The sequence below is a fragment of the Salminus brasiliensis genome, chromosome 21 (assembly GCF_030463535.1).
Source record: "Salminus brasiliensis chromosome 21, fSalBra1.hap2, whole genome shotgun sequence".
NCBI classification, from domain to species: domain Eukaryota; kingdom Metazoa; phylum Chordata; class Actinopteri; order Characiformes; family Bryconidae; genus Salminus; species Salminus brasiliensis.
The window spans coordinates 12117962-12128736 of NC_132898.1; the positions used below are offsets into that span (position 1 = coordinate 12117962).

Here is a 10775-nt window from a genome sequence, read left to right on the forward strand (position 1 = left end):
ATTATTATTCAACAAGTTAAAGAACACATTTGGAAAGCTTTAATGGACATGACCATTCTATCAGCAATAACAAACAACATTAGCATATAGTATTTAAACATGACAGTTTTGTGAATACAAAACCAGGTTCCCTGTCCTCTCTAAAAACACTGGCTTCAATTCCGAATTAAAATCCTTTTGCACTAACTGGTTGCTGGAGCTGCGCCAATCACTTGAGTTTGATACCCTTCTTAACTCCAGCACGAATTCCAGACAGTTCTCCACTGTATCTTGTTGCTTCACGCACAACTTCACGAACCTGCAATATAGACAACCACATTAGAAATGTTAGAATACCTTCACATAAGCAGCGAAGTTTTGCAAAGTCTGTGTTTAATGTGAACACACCTCTGCCTGAAAACAATCAGGGCCAAGTTTCCCCAATCTTGGGACGTTTTTACACCTGCATTTTTAGGCCAGTTAAAGCGTTTTAATGCACTACCACTTTGTCCCGGGGGGCCCCTTTGTCCCCTGCTATCAACTCTTATCACTCTTAAGCAATGTTGGCCAGCACAGGCATCTCTCTGACCTTGAGCTGAATGTTATAGTAGTAATATTAATAATTAATTATAGATTATAGAATTGATTATAAAATAAAAAATGGTTCATTTTTAACATTTGACATCACACAAACAATTATAAAGATTAACTTCTGCAAAGCTTGTATTACGTTAAAATTTCCTGCTGGTAATATACCCAGCATACATGGAGGGTGTAAGAAAATAGAAAGAAAAAAAAAAGAAACCCTCATCTATCGCAAGTATCACCCCATATGCAGACGTGGTACGCATGTGTCAGTTAGGTGTATTTTTACAGTTGGTATATCTGCAGTGCATTTAGTCTCAAAGTATCTAAAGTATCTGCATTACAAAACTTGACAATACTTGCAGACTACAATCTCCCTCACCCTTAAATAAACAAAGAAATACATACATAAATAATAAAAAGATTTGTGCCACTACATCCTGATTATGTAAACCAGAAAAAATATAGATAAGAAGATATATTAAAAGATACATTATTATGCAGCATTCTTTAGTTTGGTGCTGCAAATCGTACCTGACCCTTCCGGCGAATTTTAGCACGTCTGTACTTCTCTCTGTGTTTGACTCGTGGATTACGGTCAATCTTCCTCCTCTTTGGAGTGAGTCCTTTGTTCTTGGCCATCTTTTAAAAGGTAAAAAAAAAAAAAAAGGTAAGAAACAACAGGTGCGGTTACTATAGCTTTCACTAAATAAAAACAAACTACAGCAAATGATTCCAAAGATATGTAGAACCCCTCATCTAATTCCAGTAATGTAGTATGTATTGAAGTAAATTTATGATGAAAAGATTAATAGCACAAGTTATCACTACAATAATTAAATGTTTAATTATTGCTGGTACATTGTTAGGTCATTTTTATTGTCTTCATATATAACTGCGAATAGGTGAACTGGGTCTGATCTATTTAAATCTGGATGTGGTTATGATTGGTTGGACTAAGGCTAAAGTTCAGCAGAATAGTTTGTTTGGTGTTCTTACTCCAAGATGTTTATGTTCTCATATCTCATATCTCTCAAGTCTAAAGGCTTTATTGCCATTTCAACTATATACAGAGTACACAGTGAAACGAAACAATGTTCCTCCAGTACCATGATGCAACACAACACAGTGCAAGTACATACAGACAGTACAACACAGCGCAGGTGAGAAAGTTTAACAGGCAGGATACAATAAATAAATCAGACTAAGATTTGATTGAGATTGTAGTGGGAAGTGCTGAAATGCAAAAAGACTGTGCAAATTAAAATAGTGAAATAGTAAATATGAAAAATTGCAATGTGCAACTATGTGCAATATATACAAACACACCTGGTAGGTAATGCCTCTTTTAGCATCTGCATCCATCTCTGGCTGCTCCTCCAAGTCCTCCGTAGCCATCATTAACCTACAGAGCAACGCAAACACAGTAAGTATGTGTGTGTGTGTGTGAGATGTTGTGGTTTCTAACACACAAACTTCATATTCCATCAGGTTCACTTTATATATGAAAAATTAAATCATACATCTATTATTTTATTATTATTATTATTATTATTATTGTTAATAATAATAATAATAATAATGCTGTTATTAAACTATTATGCTATATCTAAACTATTTATCTCAAAAGGTTTTAGCCTTGAGAAACCTTTAGCTAAATATTGCTGAAACGATAAGTCACTTCAGTGTATCAGACTGTTAAATGGCAAAAGTATGGAGAAAAAAAAACCAACTCAAGTGGAATAAATTCAGGCCAAAATACATATGAAACAGACTAAGAGAAACCCAGAGAGAAATCTGAATTATGGCAAATAAGTCCTAAGGTCTAGGGTCTATTTAATTAATTTGTTGAGTTAAATTAGCATAGTCGTTCTCACCCATTGTCCTGCAGGTCCTTGTTCTTTCTCTTTAGTTTCAGCCTCGCCTCAATACCTTTATAGAAGCGTAAGGCTGCTTCTTCATCGGAGTCCGACTCCTCTGCTTCCTCCACACCAACTGGCTCAGATATCTAGATTCAGACACATGTGGGGCTCAGCACTTAATATGGGATATTTGTCATTAGGCAGGCTTTTATCTGAGGGATCTTCTTTTTGTTATGTTGAAGACTGAAAATGTAATAAATGAGCAATTATCAGTAATGTTTTACCAATATCATTTCTTCCCTTATCACTAAGAACAGTTTTTGTGGAATATTTTAGCAGTTATGTAAAAATTACATGTATTGTGTTACAAAATGATCACATGGCTGTCAAACAAGAACAAAACAAAAAAAACTGCAAAAAAAAGCAGGAGATGAAATTAAGAACAATACGCAGAAGAAACCATTTAAATTAAAACATTTTACAATATAATAATATAACACTATTGGTTTGTATCTGTATGATAAATTGATTCAATGTTAACTTTTGAAAAATTGAATTGTAAAGGTCTTACCTTGATCTTGCTGGCCTGTTTGTTGCTGATAAATCTTCTTTCTTGCTCATGTCCCGAAAGCAGTTCTCGCAGTTGAGGTGAGAGTTTAGCATCAACAGCTCCAAGCTCATTTATAAGCTAAACAAAACAAAAAAAAAAAAAAAAAAAAAGAAAAAAAGAAATCTGTATGATATGTTAACATTAGATATCAAATACTCTACATCATACTGAATGACTGGTTTAATTAATTATATGACAAAGAAATACATTCAAGTATGAAAAATGATGAACTGTACTTACATTTCTGTAGGTCACCAATCTCTCAATTACTGGATGGTTATGTGCTGGAATTCGTTTGGCTTTTAAAACCAAGTAAAAACTTATGTTTGTGCAATAACTGAGAACAAAATGGAGAACAAATTACGTCTTTGAGCAAAGATCTCAATAAACTGATGTATTTATACACAAATCCTAAGGGGACACTTACTTGAGATAAAGTTGCTGCTTGGTTATGAGGTAATTTGCCCCCTGGGAAAGACAAGGAATTTTGAGAGAGCCGAACCATAAGGCAGAAATTTAGTTTTTCCACTTAAGGAAACAGATAAGGCCATTAGAGGGGATTGAATCCCTTGATTGTACACAGCCTTAATGTAACTTCTGCTTGAGAGATTCTCTCACCTTTCCTGCAGGAATCTGTCCATCTTTTACCATCTGTACAAGCGGCTGTATCTCATCTCGCAGTTCAGTCAGCTAAACACCACAAACAACAAAAAGAAAACAAATAGTACAGCAGCCTTTAGAAATTCATGCAAAGCTACAAATACTTTCTGTTTATTCTAAGCAAAATTGGCTCATTTTATTAATTGGACTCTTTTGGTGGTATGTACCAAATGTTTCTTTCAGTTGCTAAGGTTCTACATAAAACCATTATCTTTTACCCCTTTAAGAAACCTTTTCCCTAAATTTAATGGAATTTTTCGCAGTAGCCTCCCCCTACATGCCAAAACAGCAGGTTGTTCCTAATACTCTAGTAGCAACACTGCACACACTACCATGCTACCACCATGTTATTAAGTTTCCATGAACTTTCTGGCAATTTACAAGCATTTAAAACTTTTTTGTGTCAGTCCATACTGTTGGCTTCCATGACGTCTCCATACGCTACTGATCAGGCCTTTATGTTCATTTTGGTTTATTTTTGTAATTTCAGAAATGAGTGATGAGTTACAGTCTCCTCCAGAGTGTGGTGGCACAAGGTAAAATGTTGGACAGTGAGTGGACTTATACAGTAGGGTTTGTAGGTAATGTGCACAGTGAATGTACAGTAAATAACTTAATGAATGATGTCAAATATTAGTATACTGCAAATCAAAATGGTCTACTGTACTTTAGTCTTGAAGTCATGAATGAGCTCCAATAACTCTGGAGATTCCTTCTTTAGAAGTTTGAGCTTTTCCTTCTGTGACATTGTGTCCAGGTCTTTCTCAATCATCTGCTTTTTCTCTCCTGTCTTTTCAGTCTCCTCATCTTCAGCCTCCACTGCAAACTCCTGGTGGGTCACAGAGAAAATGCAGATGAACTACAATCTGATTCACAGCACAGTCAGCCAATGAAAGGCAGCAAAAACCAGATCAGCTTTATATTGTTTAATTACCATTACATTTCTAAGGGATTTGTCTTGCCAATCTTTCACACAAAGAGTTCAACAGAATGTAGTAGAGCATATAAGTGTCTATACAGTAGAATAAAAATGTAATTGAGAGCAAATCATGAAGATTTACCATGTTTATTCATTTCTGATGTTGCCATAAATATGAGCACACTATGTACATCTTAAACAGTGTATAGATGTAATAGTTTCAAACTTTCCATATGTCTACCTTTTTACCTAAATTTATAGAATGCTGTTATGAAGGTCCAGTAAAAAAAGGTAATGTAGCTTAATGTTTAAGTCTTTCCGATGCAGAAGCTTTAAACTAGTCTAGATACTTTGGCATCATACCTGGAGTAGGTTCAGATCATAGTCTTCCTCAGTCAGGTTGGCTACTAGACGTCTCTGAATGTTCTTGGCTTCCTCTTCTTCTTCCTTATCTGCTGCCTCGATCTCCTCCAATGATTTCCCCTCTACAAAAAGTGATGCAAATGCAAAAGCATTGTGTTTTTCCCCTGGTTCTTTTTTCAGTAAAGCATTTAAGTTTTTAAAAGGCTCTGTGAGATTTGTTCTTTTTATGTCCATTTTATTTAAAAAAAAAAAATCATATTTACCAATCTGATTCCTAAAATGTCTAATGTATAGCACATAGCACACTGCATATGTATATAGAATGTGTATTATGCATACTTGTAGCAGTGTATTCAGAATCATAGAATGCATTCTTCCTGCTTCCCCAGGCCATGTCATTTGGCAGATCTATACAAACAGGAAAAAAAGATTAGTAACAATTTCTTACGAAATACAAACTTCTTTAAGCATATTTTTAAATAATAATACATTCAACACATTGCAATTTGCCTACACATTTTAAGCAGCTCATAAAACAAATATTGGGGAAACAAAATGCCAAAAATGAATGAACTACAGTAGATTTCTCCAAATTACCGTCATTCTTTTTCCCTTCCAAGTCACTCTCCATGTCAGTCTCTTCTTGTTCATCATCTCCACCCTCATCCTCTTCTTCATCCTCCTCATTGTCTGAATCTTGAAGTGACAGAGGCATTACTTCTTCCTAAGCAGACAATAAATTATTGCTTTACCTCGCTATGCATGCAACGGTTGACCAACCTGAAAAATGTTCCGCCAGCCAATGGTGGTCTTTCATAACTTCTGTTGTAAAGTTGGATAAGCTTTATAGAACATTAACAAAAACCCTACATAAGGAGAAACTGAAGCGCACACTTGAGGTTTGTCTAAAAACTTGCATTTAACCATGTTATTGATTTCAATTCAAATTCAGATTTATCTTCCATATGTTTGAAAGATATGTTACAGTACATCCGCATTCTGACACATCAGATCAGACACGGTCTAGATTAGCTATAACTGCACGGCTCAGCTTTGTAGTGCAGAATTTTAGACTGGAAAATGAGCATTACCTAGCAACTAAATAAAGAGCACTTTACTTCAAGAGCAAGTCAGTACTTAATATCCATATCTAAAATAAGTGGGTTTGGTTTGGTCTGGTCTATATGACCTCTTGAATTTGTTACCCCCAACCTACAACCCTCAGTCAAAGTCAGTGGGACAGTGCTCTGGATAAGTCGATGAGCAGCAAACTAAGAGGACTATGACAATAAACTGCAAAATGTGATATAGAACAGTCATTGGTTTGAACAGCCCATCAGTGTGGTACAGCTAGATGTTCATCACTGTAAACTTTCATCACCAACTGGATTACATTCTTCGAGGACATTGATGGGACCCTGTGTGTAATCTGATTACCTCGTCTGCTTCATCCTCCAAATCAATGTCTGCCTGTACCCCACGAGCCAAAAGTTTCTGTGAAAGAGAAAAGGACAGGCTCAGACTCTCAGATATGACTAGGTTTTATGACAAACGCAGCATCACAACACATCAGGACATTTTTATCTTCAAAAAACATGAAACGCTGAGTGTTTTTAGTGGTTACGAAACCATTTACAATGACAAATATCTAATACAATAACAATGGCAAAAGAACATAAATACATTTAGCTACTTGTTACTACACAATTTCTGTACACAGTTGTACAGCACACACAGCACATCCCAGTGTAACACCTCTAGTGTATAACAGAGCAGCAACTCACCGAGATCTTATTGCTGTGGAATTCATCTATTTTATCCTTCAAATATTTTGAAGATTTCTGAAAAGACAAATACAAACCAGGAATAGCGTTAAATAAAAGTATTCCAGTGAACGCACATTTATAATTCCAAAAGGCATAATGTTAAAGATCACATGTTTAAAATATATTAAGCAAAATCATTCTGTGTCAGTGCTTAGAATTTTTATTTTGCCCCCTTAAGAATGGTAAGAATGTAAACATGTAAACACTTTTTGCAGCCAGCTTTTTCAGCAGTCTTTCAGTTCTTGTTTAGAGGATTTCTGCGCATTCGTCCTTGCAATAGGCTTCTAATTCTGGGAGATTCCTGGGCCAGCTTTTGAGATCTATCCACGAATTGTCGATGATATTTAGATTCAAGGGGCTGCGAGGGCCATAGAAAAATGTTCAGCTTGCAACTCTTAAGGTTGGATTTTGAGGTGTGTTTAGGATCATTATCCTGCTGTAGAAGCCAGCCTTTTTTCATCTTTAGCTTTTTTTGACATTGTGATTTTTGCTTCCAAAATGTGCTGTTATTTAAATGAATTTTTTTTTTCCCTTATACCAGTGACATGTACCCCATTACACTGGCTGTAACACTCTAAAGGCATGATCCACCCCTGTGTTTAACAGCTGGAGAGGTGCATTTTGCGCCTTAATCCAAATCCACATGCCTTTACTAGCGGTAATTCATTTGTTTTTACATTTGATCAATATCAGGCTTCTTTAGACCAAGCGGAACCTTTTCTGTACCTTATCTGGGACTTCTTCATCTTTATAACAGGCAGGATCATCACTGTCAAATTCTTCCACCCTCTTTGCTTTCGGCCTGCGCACAGTCCTGTGAGCACAGAAAGAAAAGAACGCTCTTTAGGGGGGTGAGTTAGGAGGGTGAGTTAGGAGGGTGAGTTAGGAGGGTGAGTTAGGAGGGTGAGTTAGGGGTGTGAGTTAGGGGTGTGAGTTAGGGGGGTAGGATAAGGGGGACTTTGTAGCACTGTACATAAACGTACTCACACATTTATCCAAAACAGCCACATCCACAACATATACAGTAATGTCCCAATGTCTCAGGCAGTCAAGAAAATGTCTCAAAGTAGGACTTAGCAAAGGCTGAGAAGTTTCTTTAACAGAAGGAACTGTATAATGCAGTCAATGAAGTACAAACCCACCATAGTTATTCTTCAGTAATTACTAACTGGGTAAATGAAGCTCCGTCAGCTTACCACCCAATAGTTTCAGCATCATTTCAATCGATCTGGGTTGATTCGGCTTGATTCGGCTTGTTTATGAGCAGCAGGTTTTCACTTTTATTCATCAACTCGACCAGTTCATTTTCTCGGTTTTCGATGCTGATGTTTTCTTAAACTGACATACCTTTTTGCTCGAACCATGCTGCTCTCAGCTCCTGGTATCACGGAGCGGCTCGCTCAAAAACAGGACTGCTGCTGATGTTCAAATATGAAATAAACTTTAAAATTCAGTAAACAGAGCGGCTGAACCCCACGCGTTTCCAGCACGCGTTTACGCACACTGGCTGATCACTTCCTGTGCAGAACTCACACTTCAAAATAAAAGTCCTGCACTCGGCCGGATTGAATATTGCGGAGACCTACCGCTAAAGTCTGTATATGTCGTAGCCAGCAAAAAGCTCGTATATTTTAATACAAAATAAGGGTTTACGGAATTAAAAACGCAGAACATAACAAAAAACACCGTGAAAGGTCAAGTCAAGTTAAGTCAGATTTATTTGTATAGTGCTTTTTACAACTGTTGTCGTCACAAAGCAGTTTTACATAAATAGTGATTAATAAAAGACAGAGACAAAGAAGAAATAACGTAGCTAAGATCTGATGAATCAAAGACCCCCAGTGAGCAGCCAACGGCGACAGTGGCAAGGAAGAACTCCCCCAGAGCTGGAGGAAGAAACCTTGGGAGGAACCAAGACTCACAAGGGGGACCCGTCCTCCTCTGGTCAGAACTATTTAAACATTAATGATAAAAATGACCAAACCAGGTATAACAGATAGTTAATAATGGTGGTATTAATAATGGCGGATAGTTACGAATCCAAGTAGCAGATAATTACGAGTCAAAAACGTGTTGATGCAGCTGTTTTTACATGTTTTACCTTATAAATATCCATCTTTAGATTCGATGAGGTATAATGGATTTCAGACGCTGAAGGACAAAGGCGCCAGATTTAAACAAGTGAATGTAATTCAGTTCTGTTCTGAACTGGACTGAACTCAGGGCGCTCTGTGCGTTTTCCAATGCAGCCACGAGAGGGCGCCGCTGCTCTGACTGATGAAGCACTTAAATATGCACGTTTTATTATCAATAAAATTCTTACTTTGCAAATCCTCTGTTAACGCACAGGTGCAGTGTTGTGCAGAGAGCACAGTAATAACAGCAAGACACTCAATGTATGTGTGTGTGGATAGTTGTGAATATTGGGGATATGTACTGCCTCTAATGATGCTGTGTGCCTTCTAATGGTCCTGTGTGGTAAATGTAGTCAGGGGCATCTTCTGAAATGGACTGTGCAGTTTTGATCACACGCTGGAGAGCCTTCCTGTGTTGGAGCTGGTAAGGACTATCTCAACCATATATCTGTAGAAATTGCTGAGAATTTAGGCTGGTGTGCCTAAAAAAGTCATTAGAGTGTCATAATCTTACTCATTAACAAGTGGAAAATAGACCTAAACTTGTACTGTGAAAGGGTACATACTCCAGTATATTAAAGTAAAAGAAATTAGGGAACAGATACAATCAAAAGTTCTGTGTATTTATTTAGTAAACTACTTTTATTTTATGCCATGCAGTTGTGAGGTTCAAGAAGTAATGTAATGTAATTGAAGAAACGATATCTGTAAATCTCTTAAAGCACAACGTGACTGAAATGTCTCAAAATGTTTGTCGTACATGAAACTGGATATATCCCACATAATACTTCATCGCTTTGAGTTTGGTGAACATTTGTGATCATTTTATAGATGTTTCAGTTCAGTCAACTTCTAATAATTGAGTTAAGTCTGTTGTCATTGGCAAATGGACATTGGTTGGCCCATGCAAGCTTAAAAACGGTACACACAAAAATTAACTGCCCTGATGTTGGTGTTTCTCATCAAGTCCAGTATCTGAGTCAGCTGTGCTGGGTCAATAATACACAGTGGGTTTGTGTGTAAAATAAAACCTACAACAATTGGCTCCTGGCATGTCTTTCCCCCTTCCCTCACCATCAGTTTAAAGCCACCTCCCCCCCAATCTGTATCTTTGGCCAAACAATAACAGACAATAAGCAGTTTGAGGATTTAACCCTCATTTGAGTGGAGCTGAATCAGGTGATGGCCAGGGTGTGATGGGTAAGCGTAGATATTTCTCTGTGGCTACTGGTTCTGGAGGTCTGCAGGGTGAGCAACGTGGGCAGGTGGACACTGATAGTCTATCTGTGCGGATCCGATGATACACTGCAGCTACAGAGGGCCAGCTGTTCAATCACCTGTCTTTATGCAGAATCGCCAGCATCTCTGATGAGACCAATGACCGGTGTCATCACAGAGGGGATGACAGCGGGGCCGCTAACTTTCTAATTATGTAAGTTTGTCCAATTACTTTTGCACCTGTAAAATTGAAGTGACTGTCAAAAATGGCAAATGTTTCTAAACAATTAACTTCTTTTAAATATGTAAAATAAATATATTTAAGTATAAATATTATCTGCTGTTTTTATGCATCAAAAACGTTTACCAATAGATACAGAAAAACACAGTACACCATTTTACAAAGCAGGAAAAATATTTTTTGAAACATTGCTTTTTATGAATCTTTTATTAGTATTATTTTTAGTATTCCAGTTCAATTACAGTTGAATAATATGTGATTATTATATTATAAATCATTATATAATATCTTAAAATGTGAACATTATGAAAAGGAGTCCACAGTCCCATGAAGGATATTTACACGGTTCCTTACTATTTTTTATTTAGAGATTTAGA

The 10775-nt window shown here is 36.9% G+C and overlaps 1 protein-coding gene across 1 annotated transcript; it reads right to left on the minus strand.

Moving 5' to 3' along the window:
• Window positions 1-24: 24 nt before the first annotated feature.
• On the minus strand, window positions 25-8338 carry utp3 (UTP3 small subunit processome component). Its single transcript, XM_072665808.1, has 16 exons — window positions 8152-8338; window positions 7531-7618; window positions 6763-6819; window positions 6416-6472; window positions 5576-5702; window positions 5318-5386; window positions 4979-5100; window positions 4364-4525; window positions 3655-3726; window positions 3464-3504; window positions 3277-3373; window positions 2998-3114; window positions 2442-2572; window positions 1894-1969; window positions 1099-1206; window positions 25-298 (listed from the first exon to the last, which is right to left on the minus strand). The coding sequence occupies exons 1-16, from the start codon at window positions 8166-8168 to the stop codon at window positions 209-211; spliced, it is 1431 nt and encodes a 476-aa protein (XP_072521909.1). The 5' UTR covers window positions 8169-8338; the 3' UTR covers window positions 25-208.
• Between the last annotated feature and the right edge of the window lie 2437 nt (window positions 8339-10775).

What these genes read in the sequence shown, in the direction of transcription:
- utp3 (XM_072665808.1), bottom strand. An exon ending in GGAAGGGAAAAAGAATGACG is followed by an intron (nt 5,387 to 5,575) that starts GTAATTTGGAGA and finishes CTGTTTGTATAG; the next exon opens with ATCTGCCAAATGACATGGCC. An exon ending in TTCATGACTTCAAGACTAAA is followed by an intron (nt 3,727 to 4,363) that starts GTACAGTAGACC and finishes TGTGGTGTTTAG; the next exon opens with CTGACTGAACTGCGAGATGA.